At 62.7% G+C, this 21,472-nt stretch overlaps 1 protein-coding gene across 6 annotated transcripts in view; it reads left to right on the forward strand.

Moving 5' to 3' along the window:
* Positions 1-1,249: 1,249 nt before the first annotated feature.
* Positions 1,250-21,472, forward strand: part of CROCC2 (ciliary rootlet coiled-coil, rootletin family member 2) — a 68,718-nt gene continuing 48,495 nt past the window's right edge. For all 6 annotated transcript variants that reach the window (XM_027538155.1, XM_027538158.1, XM_027538156.1 and 3 more), the window contains exons 1-5: positions 1,250-1,490; positions 14,305-14,455; positions 15,265-15,413; positions 17,743-17,849; positions 19,108-19,273. In XM_027538155.1, the coding sequence (XP_027393956.1) occupies positions 1,413-1,490; positions 14,305-14,455; positions 15,265-15,413; positions 17,743-17,849; positions 19,108-19,273 (651 nt within the window). In that variant the 5' untranslated portion in view covers positions 1,250-1,412. The remainder of the gene's footprint in view (positions 1,491-14,304; positions 14,456-15,264; positions 15,414-17,742; positions 17,850-19,107; positions 19,274-21,472) is intronic.

Below are 21,472 nucleotides of genomic sequence, written 5' to 3' on the forward strand. Positions count from 1 at the left end.
CGCGTGTGCGAGTCAGGACAGCTGTGGTCCTCCCCGACCCCACGCTGCCCCCGGCGCATCCCACAGGGCCCACATGCTGAGCACCTCCACAACACCCTCCACTCGGTCCGGAGCGTTCCTTGGGGGCAGTGCCCAGGCCCTGGGCTGAGCCCCACCTGAGGGCCCTGCTGGTCCACTGATGGCCCCGGGTTTAAAGCCACAGCATGGACGCCAGGCAGGGAAGCCCTGGGTGGTGCCCACGGGGCCCTTGTGAGCCCTGAGGGGATGGCCACTGGAGCCAGAGAGGTGTCTCCAAAGAGAGGACGCTGGGGGGGCGAGGACCGCAGACCTCTGCATGCTCTGCTCCACCACGAGGCTTCAAGTGGGCAGAACAGGCCGGGGTGGGCGTCAGGCGGGGCGGGGCACGGGCAGGAACAACCCCAGCCACCCAGGCTCACCAGCTGGGCTCATTTCTGACCGTGAAGTCTGGTCTGGACTCGTCCGAGTAGTCTGCACAGACGGTCACACCCACCTCTGCAGCCCCCGTCCTCCCCCTGCCTGAGCACCCCATGTTGAGCCCCCAGGTAGGAACCCTCCCCGGAGGGCAGGGTCACGCCCTCCAAGCCCCCGAGCCCCCTCCCTGGGGGCAGAAGCAGGCCTGAGCCCCTGCTCCTGGCCTCACCCATCACCACTCCTGACGGGTCAGCTGCTGCCCGTGCTCGTGTGGCCCCGGGAAGGTGCGGGGGAGGGAGCGGTGGACCGCCCATGGCAAGTGGGACACGCACGACCCCGGGGCAGGTCCCCCGAAGGGCTCCAGGGGACCAGCCTCCAGAAGACACACCCAGGGCTCCCCGGTCCCCCTGCAGGCTCAGTCTGCCCACTCGTTACAGGCCTCACACCACTGAACTCTAGTCCCTTTGCAAAGGCTTGGAATATGCCATGGTTTACGATCCTCACTCAGGAGGGACTGGCGGTCTGCACGCCTTCCCCACCTGCTGTGTGGCCCCCAAGCAACTGCCTAGCGGAGGGCTAGGGCCCTTCCCTGCATGGGTGGGGGTCTGGGGGAGAGGCCAGCCCCTCCCCCATGTGGTCACTCAGGTAGACAGCGTCACCCAGGGCGTCTCCAGGTCTCCAGGGAATCGACTACCGGACAACAGCGTTCCTTGGTCCCCATGGCAACAGAGCCGCCCTCCTGTTTCCAGGGAAACCAAGCCCTCTGCGTCCTGGTTGCTGCAGCAACGCCTATGGGTTCAGTCAGCCACACTGTCCTGCCAACTCAGAGGGGCAGCTGGGCGTCCAGGACAGAGGAGCCAGGTGCTGCCGGGGTGTAGGGCCGGTACACAAACGCAGGTCCCGGCCCGGCCAGGGTCCAGGAGGAGAGTCTCGGGCCGCAGAGCCCCTGCTTTCTCTTGGGTCCTGTGCACCAGCCCGTGATGAGTTCTGCCTCCAGTGAGCCAGGCAACGGGGACTCCGCCGAGCGGTCCCGGCTGGGGCTGGACGCCGTGATCAAGGTCAGTGCTGTGGCCGCCCTCCAGCACCCTCCTGGGCACAGGGGCTGAAGGCCCCTTGGGAGGCAAGGGACCCTGCACAGAAGGGCCACACCTCCCCAGCTGCAAGGGGTACTTTCCACGTGCTCACGTGGTCAGCGCAGACATAGAGTGAGTGCGTGCCCAGATACACACACACACACAGGAACACACGCGCACACATACACGAGCGTACACACAGCTGCACACACAGACACAAGCACACACACAGGCGTAGACACAGACACACGAGCACACACAGGTGCACACACAGACACGAGCACACACAGAGACACAAGCACACACACACACAGAGGAACACACAGACACACACACACGAGCACACACGCAGGTGCACACACAGACACATGAGCACACTCACAGGCGCACACACAGACACACGAGCACACACACAGACACAGGCACACATACACACAGGAACACACGGACACACACACACGAGCACACACACAGGCGCACACACACACGAGCACACACAGACACACAAGCACACACGCAGGCGCACACACAGACACACGAGCACACACACAGGTGCACACACGTGCAGACTCCAATAGGACAGAGCCTGGGGAGAGTCTGAACTGGAGGCTGGGGACCTGAGCCTAGCCCCAGCCCCCCGATCTGTGCTGTATGAACTCGGGCAGCCAGCCCCCTTCTCTGCGCCCCGGGCCAGCTGCCTGCACACTGGGGATGGGGGAGATGGAGGACCCTCCCACCCCAACAGTCTGGCTCACTGCTGCCTTGGTGGCAAAGTGTGGGAGTCAGCGGGCCTTCCTGGAGAGCTGTGGGCCCAGCTGTGGGTGTGGTCTGCTCTAGGGTCTGTTCTGTGAGGCCCAGAAGTCCTGGTTCTGTCTCCCTTTATGGCCCCCACCTGGGTGACAAAAATCACAGCACCTGGGCGTCACCCCTGACGCCCCCCCTTCACTCCAGACCTGCAGCCCAGTGCCCAGCCCTGCCATCCCAGCCCCTTAAGAGCCCCGCACCCCGACCCCCGCTGTCACCTGGCTCCAGCCTCTACAGCCAGCCCGTCCCTACCCTGCCTCACCCCCGGGATCTCAGTGAACCCCTGGGAACCAGCTCACTCAGCCGTTTATTAACCCAGTGACTAGAAGCTCAGAACTATGCTGTAGGGGGTGACGGGTCCCCAGGGAAGAGTCCCGGCCCACAGCTGTGCTGATGATTAGATCACACAGTGGGGCCGTGTGTGCACACCCGGGACGGGCAGGGGCAACGGCAGGATATTTGAATCAGCTGATGCACAAGGCGAGCGCACTGGCCCTGGTGGACTGTCTGCCTGGCTCCGTGAGGCCAGTGCTCCGACGCGCTGAGAGCTGGCAACCAGGCAGGGGCGGGGTGGGGGAGGCAGGGCGGCTCACACCCCCGTTCCCCAGGCAGGCAGCCCCTCACTGGAAGGGGGAACCTATCACCCCTTGGGAGTCCAGGAAAGTAGAGCTTGAGAGCTGAAGTCGCCGTGGCTACATGCTGGTTTGAGGGAGAAACACAGGATGGTGCCCACGTCCAGCAGTGGGCAGCGGTGCGTGGCACATGAGGCTGCCCAGCTCCCTCTGCCCACGGGACGCTCTCATCTGAAAGCTGTGGGGAGCCCTGGCAGGTGTGCACAGCCCGCCCGCCAGCACCTGTCATCTGCATGGCAGTGATTGAGATCTCAGGGCAATTACTCGTGGGCGAGCAGACGGGCGGGCGGGCGCCAAAGGCACCCAGACAGGCGGCCCAGACAGATGGCAGGAGAGATGGCTCCTCCAGCCCTCTGGCTGCAGACAGAAACCGAGGGGCCCAGGCAAGGCGCCGCCTGGGGACGGGGCTCACATGCGTGGGACAAGACCTGAAGGGGCTCCCCCGCCCCCAGAGCCCCAGACACCCGCTCGCTGCAGCCAGAGCCGCTGCCCACCCCAGCTTCTCCCTGAGCCCCTTCCAGCCCCCCACCCACACTCAGAGCTGGACTCTCTGAGGGTCTGGACCAGAGCAGGTGGACAAAGCCGGCCGACGGACAGAGGAGCCCTGGGGAGGAAGATCTGTGATTCTAGACCCAATTCCGTCAGAAGTTTCAGAAAGGTTCAGACTCTTTCTTTTGCACTACGTTTTGAGTCGTGGTGTTTTCTAAGAACTTGTCCATTATATGTCAGTTTTCAAGTTTGCTGCCCGAAGTTGTTCCTAACTTCCTCTCGCTGTCGTTCTGAAGCCTGAAAGTCCGAGGCAGGGCAATCTCCCGCCCCTCGGTGCCGGGGGTTTGAGACCCAGGAGTCCCTGGGGACCCAGGACTTTGGGGTGAAGTTCAAGCGAGTCCCTGGCAGGCCCGGATGAGTAAGTCACCCCCGATCGACAGTTTTCATTGCTGATACTGCTGGCTGTGGGTGCCCTTTATGGTGTTTGTCTTCTGTTTCATTGATTTGTGTATTTATTCTTCCTTAGCTTTTCAGTTCTTTGGATTGTTGTTCTTCTCAATTTTTGAGACATGTGTTTAGCTCTTCTTTAGTGATTTAGTCTTCTTTGTTTTTTAAAAAAATTTTACTTAAAAAACTGTAGTAAATTATATATACGTGTGTGTGCATGCTCAGTCACGTTCAACTCTTTGCGACCCCATGGACTGTAGCCCACCAGGCTCCTCTGTCCGTGGGATTTTCCAGGCAAGAATACTGGAGGGGGTTGCCATTGCCTTCTCCAGAAAAAAAAATGGTGGTAAATTATATACACACAAAGTTTACCATTTTCACCGCTTTAAAGCGCACAGTTCAATGGCATTAAGTCCACTCACATCGTGCAAGCACCACCACCAGCGTCTCCAGGAGTTTTTCATCTCCCCAGACTGAGCTCTGCTCCCATTAACACTGACTCCCCACCCACCCCCGGCCCTGGTGCCCGTCCCGTTTTCTATCACTACGGATGGCACTGCTCTAGGGCCTCATCCGGGTGCAGTCAGGCAATATTTGTTGCCCTGCGTTTGGTTGACCTACTTAGTTAGTGTTGTTCTGTCACTAAGTCGTGTCCGACTCTTTGGGACCCCATGGACTGCAGCACGCCAGGCTTCCTGGTCCTTCACCAACTCCTGGAACTTGCTCAAATTCATGTTCACTGAGTCGATGATGCCATCCAACCATCTCATCCTCTGTCTTCCCCTTCTCCTCCCGCCTCCAATCTTTCCCAGCATCAGAGTCTTTTCCAATGAATTGGCTCTTTGTAGCAGGTGGCCAAAGTACTGGAGCTTCAGCTTCATCATCAGTGCTTCCAATGAATATTCAGAACTGATTTCCCTTAAGATGGACTGGTTGGATCTCCTTGCAGTCCAAGGGACTCTCAAGAGTCTTCTCTAACACCACAGTTCAAAAGCATCAATTCTTTGGCACTCAGCCTTCTTTATGGTCCAACTCTCACATCCATACATGACTACGGGAAAAACCATAGCTTTGACTAGACTGACCTTTATTGGAAAGTGATGTCTCTGCTTTTTAATATGTGTCTAGGTTTGTCACAACTTTCCTTCCAAGGAGCACGCGTCTTTTAATTTCATGGCTTCAGTCACTGTCTGCCGTGATTTTGGAGCCCAAGAATATAAAATCTGTCACTCTTTCCACTTTTTCCCCTTCTATTTGCCATGAAGTGATGGGACCAGATGCCATGATCTTAGTTTTTTGAATATTGAGTTTTAAGCCAGCTTTTTCACTCTCCTCTTTCACCCTCATCAAGAGGCTCTTTAGTTCCTCTTCACTTTCTGCCGTTAGAGTGGTATCATCTGCATATCTAAGGTTACTGATATTTCTCCCAGCAATCTTGATTCCAGCTTGTCCTTCATCCAGTCTGGCATTTCACATGATGTACTCTGCATAGAAGTTAAATAAGCAGGGTGACAATATACAGCCCTGACATACTCCTTTCCAAATTTAGAACCAGTCTGTTGTTCCATGTCCAGTTCTAACTGGTGCTTCTTGACCTGCATACAGGTTTCTCAGGAGGCAGGTCAGGTGGCTCCGGTATTCCCATCTCTCCAAGAATTTTCCACAGTTTGTTGTGATTCACACAATCAGAGGCTTTAGCATAGTCAGTGAAGCAGTAGATGTTCTTCTGGAATTCCCTTGCTTTTTCTATGACCCAATGGATGTTGGCAATTTGATCTTTGGTTCGTCTGCCTTTTCTAAATCCAGCTTGAATATCTGGAGGTTCTCAGTTCACATAGTGTTGAAGCCTAGCTTGACAGATTTTGAGCATTACTTTGCTGGTGTGTGAAATGAGTGCAATTGTGCGGTAGTTTGATCATTCTTTGGCATTGCCTTTGTGATTGAAATGAAAACTGACCTTTTCCAGTCCTGTGGCCATATGGTTCTCATCACCTGTATCCCATGCCCCCCCAACTCACCACCAGTGAGGTAGGAATTTCCTTGAGGGAGGGGGGAACCAAGGCTGGCAGGTGACGGTCATGGGGCTGGACCCCACATCACCGAGGCACCAAGTCTGCTCCTCCACTCTCCACAGGAGCATTTCGTAAAGCAATTCCCTGCCTGCCCACCCCTCCACTCTCTATCCAGCAATTAAATAAACTTCATTTCTAGGTAAATATATATATAGGCTTTGGAAATCATGAGGTTTCTGTAGCAACAGCTCACCTCTGACGTTAGAGCATGAAGACAGCCATGGACAGTGTGTGTGCAAATGGGTGGGGTGATTTTCCCAGAAAGTTTACTTACGAACAACTGGCAGGCCTGAATCTGGCCTGCAGATGGAGTCTGCTGAGCTCAGGATTAGCGGACGAAGGAATAAAGGGATAGTTGTGTGGGTACCGTCATACAAATGGTGGTAGACAGTTGAGCGGGTGGGTGGGCGTGGTGGACAGGCGGCCGGTTGGAAAAGTCATCATCCTCAAAGTGTGGCAGTGAGAGCAGAAGCCCCTATTCTGGAAACTGGCCTTTGTGATGAAAACTCACTGGATATCCTTTTCATCTCTGGTTGGCGTGTTGCGTGCACACAAAAACATACAGGCATCCTGAGTGCACAGCTCAACATCCTCCCCAGCACTTGGCATTTCCTGTCCTTTTCCTATTCAGCCATTATGGTGAACATACAGGGATATCACAGGGCTTGGCCGGTGGCTCAAGGGTAAAGAATCCACCTGCAGTGCAGAAGCCGCAGGAGACCTGGGTTCAATCCCTGGGTCAGGAAGATCCCCTGGAGGAGGGTATGGCGACCCACTCCAGTACCCTTGCCTGGAGAATCCCAAGGGCAGAGGAGCCTGGTGGGCTACAGTCCACGGGGTCACAGAGAGTCGGGCACGACCGAGCAACCGAGCACCACGCAGGCACAGGGAGAGCACATACGACTCTGGTCGCCACTGACCCAGCGACCAGTGGAGCTGAGCGCACTCCTGGTTTCCTGGCCCTGTGGGCATCGCCCTCTGCGAGGGGTCTGCTCTGCATCGTGCCCAGCTGTGCTCTGGGGCGCCTTCGCTGCTTATTATTGATCTGGGTTTGATCGCGTAATCTGGAGGCGGCCCTTTATTGAACGCGTGCGCTGCAAATGTCTCCTGAGCGCCTTTGGCCCTCCTGACGGTGCTTCTGAGCAGCAGTTCAGGCACCACCTGCCACTTTCCCCCTTAGGTTCGTGCTGCTCGTGACCTATTGAAGAAACACACTGGGCCTACTCCAAGGTCACAAAGACGTTCTTCCACGCTTTCTCTTAAAGGTTTTATTGTGTTACACTCACAGTTAGACACGCAATCTATCCTGAACCCATCTCTGCGTGGCGTGAGGTGGGGCCCACCATGCGTTCCCTTCTATGTGAATAGCCAGGCAACCTGGCTCCACTTTGAAAACCACACCAGCTTCCAAGGCCCCGCGTGTCATCTGTCACCACCCAGCGTGTGCACACGTCTGGGCGTGTGCATATACGCTCTTCCACGGGTCGGGTGGTCCTTACACCAACGCCACCCTACCCTCGTCACTGTGGATCCGTGACACGTCTCCACGCCTGGGAGCATAAGCTTTGTTCTTCTTCCTGATTCCCTCCATAATTTTGCCTCTCCCATAGGAATTTTCAAATCAGTCTGTTAATTTCTCCAATACCGGCTACTCACTCCGGTATTTTGGCCTGAGAAATCCCAAGGGCAGAGGAACCTGGAGGGCTACAGTCCACGTGATTGCAAAGAGTTGAACACAACTGAGTGACTAACATTTTCACATTTTTCCATATGCATTTTCGAATCAGTTTGTTAATTTCTACAAGCTAAAAACATTGCTGGAGTTTGGACTCGGATTTCATTGAATCTATAGATCAATTTGAGGGGGCTCGAGTCTTCCAATTCACAGACAGAACCCGTTCTTCCATTTATGTTTCTGCCAATTTTACTCAGTGTCATTCTCAATGGAGAGGCCTGGCACGTTTTACTACTACAATTGCTCCTGGGTGTTTGACCCGTTGGGTTGCTTACTGTTTTTAAAATGATGGTAGCTGAGAACCCAACCCTGTTCAGAGGGTCGTTCCAGCCCAAGGCATCTTCAAAGTGCTCTGTCGCTGACCTTGCAAACGGAGAGGACCCACCCCCATGCGGGTGGCCCCACCGCCCACCTCCGGAGTGCCAGTCCGTCTGGTCCACCGCCCCCGAGGGTCTTCTGTCCTCAGTAGGCACGTCACAGTCTGATGGCTGTTCTAGACACTGCAAAGTGAGTGCTGGCTCCCAGAGCCCTCCTGCGTCCTCCATTTCATTTTTGGTTTAAGATTCCAAAGTTGGGGGGGTGCTGAGGGGGAGGGGAGGAAGGGAAAGGCTCCAGGGGAAAGGAGGCGGTGCCAGCAGGGGGTCGGGGGGGCAGTGATGGGGTCTGTGTTCTGCCTCTGTCTCTGCCACAGGGTCCCCATCTGTACGAGGGGGAGACGGGTGGTCTGGGGGCTTCCCAGAGTCTGGGTGAGGGAGGGCCCATGCATGGGACAAGAGCTGGAAGGATCTGAGAGTGCCAGGGTGTGGCCAAGCCTTGTGTGGACGGCAGCCAGGGTCGCTGCACTCATCAGACGGGCCACGTCCCCCTTCCTGGCTCAGAAATGAGGATGGGGCCCCACAGTCCTCAGCAGAAGTTCAAGCCACCAGCCACCTCTCCTGTATCCCCGCATCCTCCGCCCCCCGCCCCGCACAGACACAGACTGGATGCCCACATCGCTGCCTCTGCCTCTTCCCGGACTCCTGATCAGAGTCCCATCTGGCTGGTGGACTCTTACCCTTCAAGGTCCAACTCAAATGCCACCTGCTCCAGGAAGCCTGTGTGGGCACCGTGTGCCACCTGCTCCAGGAAGCCTGTGTGGGCACCGGGACACGGGAGCAGCCAGGACCGGCCGGACGCTGGCCTCCCCAGCGTCCTGGACCCGCGTCCCTTCAGTCAGTGATTCAGACTGTGGACTTGGTTTTCAGTCATCCTGGTGCTGACCCGTGTCCGACGAGCCTGCTTACGTGCCAAGCGCTGATGGGGCTGGGGGCTGGGGGTGTGGGTGCAGAGGTGAACGAAATGCTGTCCCCCACCTTCTCAGTGCCTGGTTTCAGGCCTGGCAAGGACTGCCCCATTGTTCCTCTTGAGGACCACACTACTGACTCAGCTCCTGGGGTGGTGCCCAGGGCCCCAGAGACCAGGACCGGGCGGTCCTGAGACGCAGCATGGCGGGGCCAGGTGTTATCCCGGACACAGAGAGGCTCTTTCTCCTAAGGAAGTGCAGCCTGGCAGGTGGCCACCCGGGCACAGGGCCCTCTGTGCCGCAAGCCAAGCCACAGAAGGAGGGCAAGCCGACGTCCGGGGCTGGATTTGACTGGACGCCCCATCCTCGGGTGTGTTCTTCAGGCTGTGCCCAGCCCTGGGGTGCAGGGGGCCCCGTGGGAGTGCCCGGGGCAGAAGAGGAGGGAGGGGCAGGGGCAGAGAAGGAGAGCGGGCTGGGGTGGCCCCAGACTGTCCCTGTTCCCCTGCCGCCAAGGTGGGGAGACCCCAGGCCAGCATGCCTGCGGAGTCCTGCCTCCTGGCCGCTGCGGGGGGGGGCGGGGCGTCCAGGGCAGGTCCTGATACCACCACTGCTGTTGTAGATGCGCGACCCTGAGCTGCCTTCTCAGGTGGAGACAACACATATAAATGTGCTGAGAACCCTGAAGGAGCGCCGCGCTTCTCGCTTCACCCTTTTGTCCACAGACAAGGGAGCCCCTCCATTCCCGCTGCTCTGGGGGTGGGGGTCCCAGCCTCCTTCCCAGAGCGGGGGCAGCCACAGCTTCTGCAGCACCCCTCGCGGCCACACGGTGGCGCTGTTGCAGCTCCGCCGCCGCTAACCCCGCCGGCAGGCCGGGCCGCCACCGTCGGACACCCTCACTCACCGGGCTCCTGCCCCCGAGACTGCCTCTGTCCGGGCTGATCCGAGGTCCCCGCCGCTCTCCCGCTCTCGCAGGGTGACCCGACGGGGCTTCTGGCCGCCCTCCCTGCCTCACCACTGGGCCCTTCTGGACCCACCTTGGCCCACCCAGGGGTCTCCCTAGCCCGGCTCTGGGTGTGCAGCAGCCTCACCGCCCCCGGAAGCGCGGGGCTCCTTTTGCAAGTCCCCCCATCTCTGTGGACCTGTGTGCCTGTGCAGACCCCCGATTCAGAGGGGGCCCTCGGGGCCCGAGGCTGGGCACCAGCAACGGGGACAGTGAGCCTGCTCTGCCTGACCTCCCTCTCTGTTCTTCAGCGGCATCTGCCTCCGAGCCCCCTCAAGTCTGTGAAAATTGGGGTCCCAGGGAAGCAACCCCCACCCTCCACGGAGCCGCAGCCCCCGGGTCCCTGGGACCCCCCTCCCCCCATTTTCAAAGCTGAGAGCACAAGGCTCACGACGGCAGGTGACGGGCCTGGGCTGGGCAGCGAGCTGGCCGGGGCACAGCAGGGACCCTGCCCATCTCTAGAGGGGAGTTCCCCTTGACTTCGGGTGGGCGGACGGGAAGCCCATGATCCTCGGGCTGGAGGCCCTCCCCGTCCATACAGCCGCACGCGGAGGGTGGCAGTGAGGAATCAAGAGGTGGCCGTCCCACTGGGTCTCCTGCTGGTGGCGTCACACGGAGGCTGTGTCCTCCCGGGGTCCTCAGAGGCAGGCTGAGCTGACGGGGAGAAGGCCCTGGGCACATGGGCAAGCTCTACGGCGGGTCTGGGGTCTTCTGGGAGGCTGAGGCCCAGCCCTGCTGTCCTCTCTGACCGCTGAGATTGCTGCCAGGGGCCTTCTGGAACTTTCCCAGTGCACTCCAGGTCACAGGAGGACAGCCTACCCCGGGGACAGACCAAAACCCGGAGGTGGCCCCCGGCCCACAGAACTGTAGGTGGAGTCGCGGGGTCTCCCGAGGGCAAGGAGGTGGCTGACCGAGGGGTCCAAGCCAAGCGCAGGCCCAGGGGCACGCCCTGGCTGGACGTCCCTCCAACTTGGGGCCCCTCCCTGCCGCCCCCGGGGTTTCTGCAGGGGTTGGGGGGAGGGGCGGGGAGGGGGAGGGGCGGGGAGGGGGAGGGGCGCTGGGGTGGGGGAGGGGGCGGCCTGAGGGCCTCCGCGCACCCCCGCAGCGGCTCCATCTGGGCCGCGGCCCATCGCAGGCACCCGGCCGCAGCTGGAACCCATTACGCCCCCAGCTCCTCCGGGGACGCCCCGGCTAATAAGTGACCCTCTGTAACTGTTAGGAATGAGTCAAGCCTGTGCCGCGGCTCTTTCCCGTTAGCGCAGGGAGGGCGCGGGGAGGGGGGCCTCGGGCCGGGGCCTTCCTGGCCTAGGAGGAGGCTTCCTGGACGTGACCCCTCAGGGAGGACCGCGGCTCAGCGCCTGCCTGCGGCCTCGCCTTCCTGGAGGACCGGGCAGGTCTTGGTGGTCTTGGCGCCCCCTCCCTGGCTGGGCCCGGAAGGGGCTGCCCGCATCTCCTCCCCTCTCTCAGCCCAGGGAGGGTGCTTACCACACACCGGTCATGCTGAGAGGTGCAGCGAAGGTGCTGCCCAGGGGAGGCAGTGCCCACAGCAGGGGAGGGGGAGCTGCCTCCTCACCCCTGGGTCCTCACTCCGGGCTCCTCACTCCAGGGTCTCACTCCAGGCTCCTCACTCCAGGGTCCTCACTCCAGGATCTCACTCCAGGGTCCTCACTGCAGGCTCCTCACTCCAGGGTCCTCACCCCAGGCTCCTCACTCCAGGGTCCTCACTCCAGGATCTCACTCCAGGGTCCTCACTGCAGGCTCCTCACTCCAGGGTCCTCACCCCAGGCTCCTCACTCCAGGGTCCTCACTCCAGGATCTCACCCCAGGCTCCTCACTGCAGGCTCCTCACTCCAGGGTCCTCACCCCAGGCTCCTCACTCCAGGGTCCTCACTCCAGGCTCCTCACTCCAGGGTCTCACTCCAGGGTCCTCACTCCAGGGTCCTCACTCCGGGCTCCTCACTCCGGGGTCTCACTCCGGGCTCCTCACTCCGGGCTCCTCACTCCAGGGTCTCACTCTGGGGTCTCACTCCGGGGTCCTCACTCCGGGCTCCTCACTCTGGGGTCCTCACTCTGGGGTCCTCACTCCGGGGTCTCACTCCGGGGTCCTCACTCCAGGGCCCTCACTCCAGGGACTCACTCCAGGGACTCACTCCGAGGTCCTCACTCCGGGGTCCTCACTCCAGGGTCTCACTCCAGGGTCTCACTCCACGGTCTCACTCCAGGGGCTCACTGCAGGGGCTCACTCCAGGGCCCTCAGTCCAGGGCCCTCACTCCGGGGTCCTCACTCCGGGGTCCTCACTCCGGGGCCCTCACTCCAGGGTCTCACTCCAGGGACTCACTCCGAGGTCCTCACTCCGGGGTCCTCACTCCAGGGTCTCACTCCAGGGTCTCACTCCACGGTCTCACTCCAGGGGCTCACTCCAGGGCCCTCAGTCCAGGGCCCTCAGTCCGGGGCCCTCACTCCGGGGTCCTCACTCCGGGGTCCTCACTCCGGGGCCCTCACTCCAGGGTCTCACTCCACGGTCTCACTCCAGGGGCTCACTCCAGGGGCTCACTCCAGGGCCCTCACTCCAGGGTCTCACTCCAGGGTCTCACTCCACGGTCTCACTCCAGGGGCTCACTTCAGGGGCTCACTCCAGGGCCCTCAGTCCAGGGCCCTCACTCCGGGGTCCTCACTCCGGGGTCCTCACTCCGGGGCCCTCACTCCAGGGTCTCACTCCAGGGTCTCACTCCACGGTCACTCCAGGGTCTCACTCCAGGGTCTCACTCCGGGGTCTCACTCTGGGGTCCTCACTCCGGGCTCCTCACTCCCGGGTCCTCACTCCCGGGGGTCTCACTCCCGGGGTCTCACTCCGTGGCCGGGCAGCAGGGTTGGCTCAGTTTCTGCGGCTCACTGAGCTGCTTCGGGCAGGGCAGGATCTCTCCGGGGTCATGTATGAGCTCGGACCCTGACTCCCAGCCCCCCTGGAACTGACATGAAAGTGAAGGATTTCTGTCCAGGCAGATTTGAGCAGAAGAGGCCAGGTTTGGGTCCTAGGAGCGCAGATCAGGCTGAGCTTGTACCAGGCATGGCGAGAGGGCAGGGCTGAGCTCAGGAAGCCCTCCGTCCCCTCAGCCTGGCCCAAGATCAGAGACAGGTGAGGGGTCTCGGCCTCACGAGGGTCTTCAGGGAGGGCAGAGGAGGTGAGGGCGGGCAGGTAGAGGCTGTGCAGCGGTTACACACCACGCCCTGAACGGGGCGGAGCCTTGGCAGAGTTCGGGGAAGGGTCTCCTTTTGCTGGAGGACAGGGCGCTGGGCCCTGAGGGGTGGTGAGGGGACCCGAGTCTGTGGCTCTAGAGCCCCCGGGGAGGACATCCACCGCCAGTTCCCCCCTCAGCCTGAACTCATGGCCTGAACCTCATGGCGAACGTCACGTCCGGTGGGCAGCTGGGCACGTCCCGACCCCGGGCAATACCACTCCTCGCGCGCTCATGTCAGGAGTGCTCACGCCGCTTCAGAATTGGCTGCCTCGGCCCCGGCGTTCACACGTCCTCCCCATAGTCGGGGCTGGGATCGGCCCCAGCGCAAAGGCCCTGCCCTGCCTTCAGCCCTGGAGAGCACCCAGGCCCCCAGCGGGCCACCTTCCTGCAGCCAGGAACCCGCAGGGCCGAGGCCAAGTGCCAGCCGGAGCCGGGGAGCCGGGGGCCAGCCTCTGGGGACCCAGGACCCCGGGTCTGCTACCGCTCCCAGGCCTGTTCAGAGCGCTTCCGCAGCCACTCACCTGCTCTGGAGGGCCAGGCCGGAGGCCGTGCCCTCTGTGCGCTTGCTGCCCCGCCTCAGTCCTGCCCCACCCCGTCCCCGGGCCCCCACGGCCCCTCACCGTGGACAGGGTGGCCGGCCTCGTCCTCCAGGAAGCCATGTGGGTGCAACCCGGTCCTACTACTGGTTGCCAGCCCCTCTGTCCACGGGGCTCTGGGCCCACTGGGTGGGGTTCAGGCCCCTCCCTGTCAAACCCCACTGTGAAAACCAGGGGACCGCCTGCTCCAGGGACGCCAAAGGCGAGGGCTCTGCCTTCCAGCGTCCCCGGAGAGACCCAGGGTGGAGGTCAGGGCAGCCCCGCAGAGGCGCGCAGAGCCTGGGCTAGGAGCTCCCTGACCGCTCTCCCTTCCTCACCTGAGCACCCCCAGGATGGGCAGGACGCCTACCCCCTTCACAGGTGGCCTCGGGGGACCTCAGCCTCGCCTGGTCCTCCCCAGGGTGGGGTGGTACCCCTGCCCCAACTCCAGGGGATTCATGGCGGGTAGGCAGCGGTGCCGGGACCTGCCAGCCCCAGGGGTCTCTCGGCGCGTGTCTTTCAGAGGCTGGAGGACACCGTCCTGAGCCCCACGGCCAGCAGAGAAGATCGGGCGCTGACCGTGCGCGGGGGGCGCTGGCGGGCCTCCCCCATCCCCGTGCCTGCCCGCATCCGTGACATTGTGGCTGGCAGCCTGGCCGAGGGGCCTCGCCAAGGTGAGGGGCACCCCAGGGGAGCGGCAGGGCGGTCGGTGGGAGTCCAGCCCCAGGGAGCCCTCCCCGCCCTGTGCCCTGGCCTGGCTGGCCCCTCCGGGCCTGTCACCGTCCTGTGCCAGGGTGAGACCCCCACCCTCCCACGGAGTCACCCACGGAGCTAAAAGCTGATCTGCACAGCGTGCTCACCCCTGAGCCGCGGAGACCGTCCCCACCCAGCGTGCATTTCTGTTTGCAACTCTTGCGACTGCCAGTCTCGTTTCTCACTGGATGAGTGAGAATCCTAAAGGCTGGAGCTCGGAAGGCGCAGGTGCAGAGCAGCGGTCCGCCCGAGCTCCGGCCCCACCCACCGGCCCCACTGCTGGCCCTCTCGCAGTCGGTCACTGTGGCCACCAGCCTGGCCCCAGGCCATGCTCCTGACCCCTCGTGCATGGGTCTCAGAGACCCCTTTTGGTAGTGAGGGCCTCTCCAGCCTCTGAGAGGAGCCAGGGGCCTCGCTGGGTATGTTAAGGAACAAGAGAGCCCCTGCGTGCTTAGACCAGCACTTCCTACTCGGGGGGACGGGACCCTGCAGCCCTGAGTCAGCAGTTCTCAAGCCCAGCGGGGGTAGGGGTGCCCAGTGTCCAGGCTGCCCCCACAGGCCCTCTGCTGTGCTGGTTTGGGCTACACTGGGGAGAGACGTGAGTGGGCATGTGCCCACCCAGAGGAGAGGAGGCGCCGCTTCCCTGCACCAGGGGCCCCTGGGCCAGGTGGACAGGCTGCTGGACTCGGGGCTGGACGGCCACAGGCTGACCCTGCTGCTGCACCTGCAGGGCTGCGGGAGCCCCTGGCTTCCCTGGGCTCCGGGCCGGAGGAACACACGCTCCTGCAGGATGAGCTGTCCCGGCTGGAGGACCTACTGGCCCAGGCGGGCGCCGAGCGGGACGAGCTGGCCGGCAGGTACCACACGGTCAATGAGCGGGTGAGTGCTCAGGGCGCCTGGCAGCCTGCCCTGGGGTGACCCACGGGCCTGCCAGCAGGGGGACGACAGTGGCCAGCCATGGCCGAACCCTGTGCCGCAGAGAGAGAAACTCAGGCTAGAGTGGGCAGGTGAGGCAGGATGGTGCCCAGGGGCCCTGACCCAGCTTAGGCAATGACTTGTGCCTGTCTGCCCAGAGCCCTGGGGGGCGGCCGGGACAGTCCCGACCCGTGGGGCCAGCGCCCTGCCCAGCCCGAGCATGCGGCCACGCCTGCCAAGGGGAGGTGGGCAGGCTGGAAGGAGGTGACTGCACCCCAGCCTCTCCCCTGACAGCCGAGGTGGACAGACAGGCCCTGGACACACCCTCAGTGCCCCCGGCGGCAACAGGGCCTGCCAGGGTGACCGGCTGCAGCAACAGGCCGTTAGGCCCCGAGCTGTGCGGCCGGGAGGGCCTCCGGGTGTGCAGGTGGGGAAACTGAGGCAGAGCGGTGATGGAGGTCACCGGGCAGGGCCTCTGTCTCGTGTCCACCGCCCCAAGTCGTGGCCTCGGAGCAGGACGGGGCAGGCCCACAGCAGGGGTGTTCACAGCCCCTGTGTCTGCACGGCGCCCTGCTCTATGCGACGGGACGGACGACCCCAGATGAAGAAACAGGCTCACTGCAGGTCCCAGTCATGCAGGGCCGCGCTGTGGGCTGAGAGGTGACCCGGTCTGGCCCTTTCTCTGGTGTGACCAGTGACCGGGGCTGAAAGCGTGATGGCCCCAGCTGGCCATGCCTCCTCGAGGGTCCTAAGGGCTTCCTGGGGTCGGCGGTGTGCCCAGCCCCACGAAGGGGCCCCCCGGACCCTGGTCCTCACCCCCAGCCCCACGAAGGCCCCCCACCCCCGTCCTCACCCCCAACCCCATGAAGGCCCCCCACCCCTGTCCTCATCCCCAATCCCACGAAGGCCTCCCAGACCCCCGTCCTCACCCCACCCCCCAGGGAGCTCCCTGGGGATAAGGGATAACGTCCTTATCCCCAGCTCCACAAGAGGCCCCCAGACCCCCATCCTCATCCCCAGCCCCACAAAGTCCCCCCGTCCTCACCCCCAGCTCCACAAGAGGCCCCCCACCCCACTAAGGGAGCCCCAACGCCTGTCCTCACCCCCCAGCCTCACAAGAGGCCCCCAACCCCCATCCTCACCCCCCAGCCTCACAAGAGCCCCCCCACCCCATCCTCACCCCCACCCCACGAAGGGGTCCCCCACCCCGTCCTCACCTCCACCCCCCACAGGGAGCTCCTCGGGCAGGACCAGCGGGACGGAAGCACTGGATGAGCTCGCTGCCCTCCCCCTCCCCGGCCCGTGTGGAGCTGGGGGTGGGGGCATCTTCCTAGCACAGGGTGGGGAGATGTTGGGAACAAGAGGCCAGTGGGAATATAAGCCACAGAAGCCCTGCAGCCAGATTAGGCAACCGAGTGAGTCAGTGAGATCCCAGCTCCAGGCCGCGCCCGCCCCCCTGCACACATCCGGCACCCCTTGTGCGGACCACGGAGGAGCCTGGTCTCCCTGAGTGCCCCGGAGGAGACAGGCGGGCGGCGTGGGGGTGGGCGTGACTGCTCAGTAGGCCTCTGTCTCCTTCCTCCGCGGGTCCCCCAGCCCCTCCGCGGGCCTCAGGGGAGCCCCACCCTCCCCGCCTCCTGGGCCCCAGGCCCCGCCGCAGGGGGGCCCTCCGTGCTCCTGGTCTTCCTGTCTCAGCCCCCGCCAGCCGGCCCCCTGGGCCTGCTGCAGCCCCTCCTCGGACCCCCAGAATGTGCTCTGGGTGCAGATCTGGGTGGTGCCCCCGGCCTCCAGCAGCCTCTTTCCCTCAGAGCGAGGTTGCCGTCAGCTCAGCCCTGAAGACTCACCGGTGGTCTGGGCCAGTTCCAGGGGCTTCCCTGCCACCAGACCCACCTGGGGGCTGCAGGCCCACCTATGGTGGGGTGGCTTTGTCCCCCTGCTGGATGAGGGGCTGGGGTGGACAGAGGGTCAAGCCCAGGCAGAAGGGGCGGGGTGGGACCCCACGCGTACTCACTGCAGTGCGGGTGACTGCAGGCCGGCTCCATGTCCCCTCACCTGGCCTGACGCGGGGCCTCTTCAGCCAGCCGCGGCACGAGGCGCAGGGCAGCCGTGGGGCCCACCACCAGCCTGACCCCTCTGACCACACCCCACTCGACCGCACCCCTGACCCCAGCCTAACCCCCACCCAGCTGGAGACCCCCGGAGCCTCCCACCATCCCTGGGAGGGCCCTGTGCCCAAGCCGCCCGGCCCGCAGGGCTTGGAAGCAGCCGGCCAGGTGGGTCATTGCCCTCTCAGCTGCAGGCCCGGCTGCAGGCCACCACGGCCCAGCTGCGGAGGTCGGAGCTGGAGCGCAGCATGGACCTGGAGGACGCCCTGGGCCGTCTGGAGGCGGCCGAGCAGAGGTGAGGCCGGGCGGGCGCGGCCGGCAGGGCTGCAGGGAGCCTGCCGGCAGGGCAGGTGCCCCGGACTGTTGGCGACTCCTCCAGAGAGACTCCGAGTCAGAGCTGGGGGTGCAGAGCAGGGCGGGGCGGGGGCCGCACACCTGGGCCTCAGTCTGCTCCCTGGCCTGCCCCTCCCCAGACCCCCACACCAGCTGGGGCAGGGGTTCTGGCCCGTGGTACAAGCAGGGCACCAGAGCTGCCTGTGAGCCTTGGTTGGCCTGGCCAGTCCTGGGGTGTCTCTCAGTTGCCCCCAGTCCCACTCTTCTTCCCACTCCAGCCCTGACCCCCCAGGCCCCTTTGGCTTCAAGCCGCTCTGTGGTCACGACCAGGCTCATTTGAGCACTGTGGGTAATTGTATGTCACCCCCGGCCCCCAGAGGGAGCCCCAAGCCCCAGGACACGCCCCTGGAGGGAAGAGCGTCTCACCAGGGTCCCTGCCGAGGGGGGCAGGCGGGGCGGGGCCCCCAAGGCGGCTCCGTCGCCAGACCCAGGAAGGTTAAGCTGTCTGTGGCATGCTTCCCAGATTTGGTTCCTCCTCAGGGACACTGGCAAAGGATCAGTGCTGAAAAGCATCTTGAAAACCAGTTTTGGAGAAGCGGGGGGTAGGGGCAGGGGCTGCAGAAAATAAACCTCCAAGAGGCTGAAGCCCCCAGAGCGGAGAAGAGCAGAGGAACCCCCATGGGCTCGCGGCCTGGCCAGGAAGTGCGGGCTCTGCAGGGTTTGGGGTCCCCGACTGCAGCCACACACAGGTCTGCCTTGCGGGGAGAGGCCCACAGTCACGGAGGGGTTGCCCCCTCCCCGGCGCACACCTGACCCCTCCCCCCCAGCCCACCCCGCTACAGGAATGTGCCTCCCTCCCAGCCCTGGTTCCCTCAGCTGGGGCTCCCAAGCCCTGACCCTCTTGCTGGTCTGGGGTTCACCTCCACACCCTGGAGTGAACGGCAGCCATAGTCGTGAGGGCAGAACCAGGGAGCTCAGGGAGGGAGGAAAGGACAGCAGATATGTCGGGGGCGGGGCGGGGTGCCAGAGGGGGACCTGAAGCTGGCCTCCGTTTTCTGTCCCTGTCCGCGGGGGAGCCACTGCAGGCAGTCAGCACCACTTAAGAGTGGTGGGGCTGCACAATCAAGCTGGGGTCATCTGAGCCCAGGAGGTCTGGGGGCTGGGGGTCTGAGGGGAGGCTGCCCGCCTACAATCACGCTGCCGCATCCCTGCCCATCCAGGAGCACCAGCCTCTCCCAGGTGAACGCCCTCCTGCGGGAGCAGCTGGAGCAGCTGAGGAAGGCCCACGACAGGCTGGCCGAGGAGCTGGCCAGGACAACGGGCAGCGTGCCCCGTCTGTGGGCCGAGCTGGAGCTGCGAGAAGCACAGCGCCGGACCCACAGAGAGGTGCCCTCCAGCTCCTGCCTATGGGCAGGGCGACGCCCGGCTCGGTGCCCGCGGCTGACGTGGGGGTGGACAGCGAGGACTGGGAGGGGGTGAGCTGGTGGCAGCCCCCGCCACACCACGACCCTGCTCGGCCTGGCCACAGCCATCTGCGGAGTGGGGGACACCAGGTGGGAAGCCCCCCACTTTGAGAAGGAGCCCAGGGCTGGACTGGGAAGTCGGGTGAGGGCTGAGCCCTGGGCCCCATGTGGCTGCCCTGTGCCAGAGGGATGAGTCTCCGTGGGCCGGACTCCCGGGCCAGCAGGAACCCCGCGGCCTCTTACGAAACCCTCAGCCCTGGTTGGGGTCAGGGCACGGGGCTGTGGCCTCAGCCTCACTGCAGCGGCAATGCCGTGTGGACCATGCGGGCTGGTCGCCAGCTGCAGGACACGCAGTGTGAAGTAGGGCAGGACTTGAGACTGTCAGCCGTGCCTGTGCCCGGCCGCACCTTCCCTGATCTGCCCTGGATGCCCCCCAGCGCCTGCCAGCGGCCTCCAGGGCCGGATTTCTCCCTGGCCATGGGGCAGAGGCTGAGGTGGTCCCCGGGTCCAGGCTGACCCTGCACGGGGGTCCCTCGGACAAGCCCACTGCAGAGGAGCCATCCCAGCTCTTCCCACATGGACCCGGTGGAGCAGGGGCTGCCCCTGCTCTGTGGACATGGCTCTTCCTGCAAGACAGCTGTCCCGGGACAGGAGGGTGTGGGGAGAAGGCACGGCCTTTCCGATCAGATCAGTCCTCACAGGGCGCTGGACTGCCATGGAGCCAGTGAGACAGGGCGGACACCTCACCCCCAGCCTCAGCTGGATGGCGGGACAGGCGCCCCGGAGGCAGACTTGGGTCCAGTCTGGCGCCACCGATCAAGGCTCTCTACTCCCCCTTGGCCTTGAACGCCTCTCCCACTTGCTGGCAGTGGCTTCTCTCAGCACCTTAACGAGGTCCTGGCTCCGTCTCCTGGCTTCCAGCCCACCAACACCCACTGACCCCTGACTCCTCTGGCGGGCATCACACTCTGGCCGCTGGGGGTTCTCTGCTGTGACTTCCTGTGACCTCCGACAGCAGACTTCTGTTTATTCTGCTTCTGCTCATCAGGGTTCCTTCTCCCTTTGTCTGGGGAAGCCGCTGTTCTGTCTTCCACAGTTGCCCGAGTCCCCCCTCCTGCACCCCTCCCCTACTCCCTCCTCTGCTCCTCCCCTCCTCTCCCTCCCTTCCTCCTCCCCTCCCCTCCCTCCCTCCTCCCCTCCTTCCCTTCTCCCCTCCACCCCTCCTTTCTCCACCCCTCCTCACCCGTCCCCTCCCCTCCCCTCTGCCCCATGCACCTCACGCTTCCTGGGCTCCTTCCTACGCTCTTAGCCTCCTCTACTTATCGCCCTGGTCTATGTCGTAGGTAATTTGTTCAAGCCCACCCTGCTGCTCATCAGTTTCCTCTCCTGGTATCCAATCTCTGTTAAACCTGCCTATTTGGTGTAACTTCTAATACTGTATTTTTCATCTTTAAAGCTCCTGCTTTTATTCTGTTCTCTGCATATCTTAGTCTCACGTTTTCCAGCCCCTGCTCTGTTTGTTGCTGCTGCTGCTAAGTCACGTCAGTCGTGTCCGACTCTGTGCGACCCCATAGAGGGCAGCCCACCAGGCCCCACTGTCCCTGGGACTCTCCAGGCAAGAACGCTGGAGTGGGGCGCATGCCAGAGAGCAGTTGTCTTGTAGCTGTTTCTGATGCTCCAATATCTGAACTCCTTCAAGGTCTGAGTGTACTGTTTCTGCTGGTTCTTGATCATGGTGCTGGGCTCCTCTGTGTCTTTGGTGGTTTGATTTCTTCAGTTAAGAGCCGTGTACTATCCTTGGAACTCTGAAAATTCTTTGAAACCTGGAATGAAAATGGTATGTTCCAAAAAAGATTTTCATTTGCTTCAGGCAGATTCTAGGGACTCTGATCATCTTTGGGGCCACATGGAAGTAAATGTCCAGCTTAAATTTACTGTTTCAAAACCACCCAGGTTTTGTGAATTAGGCTGAAAACTGCACGGAGGCTAACTCATGCTTCCAAATCCAAATCTCCAAGATTTTTCCTTCCTGTCTTGGTCCCTCCAGGCTGCTGGAGCAGAAGTACCCCAGCCCCGGGCTTATAAACAAACATTTCCCACAGCTCTAGAGGCTGGAAGCCCA

This window comes from Bos indicus x Bos taurus, chromosome 3 (genome assembly GCF_003369695.1).
Source record: "Bos indicus x Bos taurus breed Angus x Brahman F1 hybrid chromosome 3, Bos_hybrid_MaternalHap_v2.0, whole genome shotgun sequence".
NCBI classification, from domain to species: domain Eukaryota; kingdom Metazoa; phylum Chordata; class Mammalia; order Artiodactyla; family Bovidae; genus Bos; species Bos indicus x Bos taurus.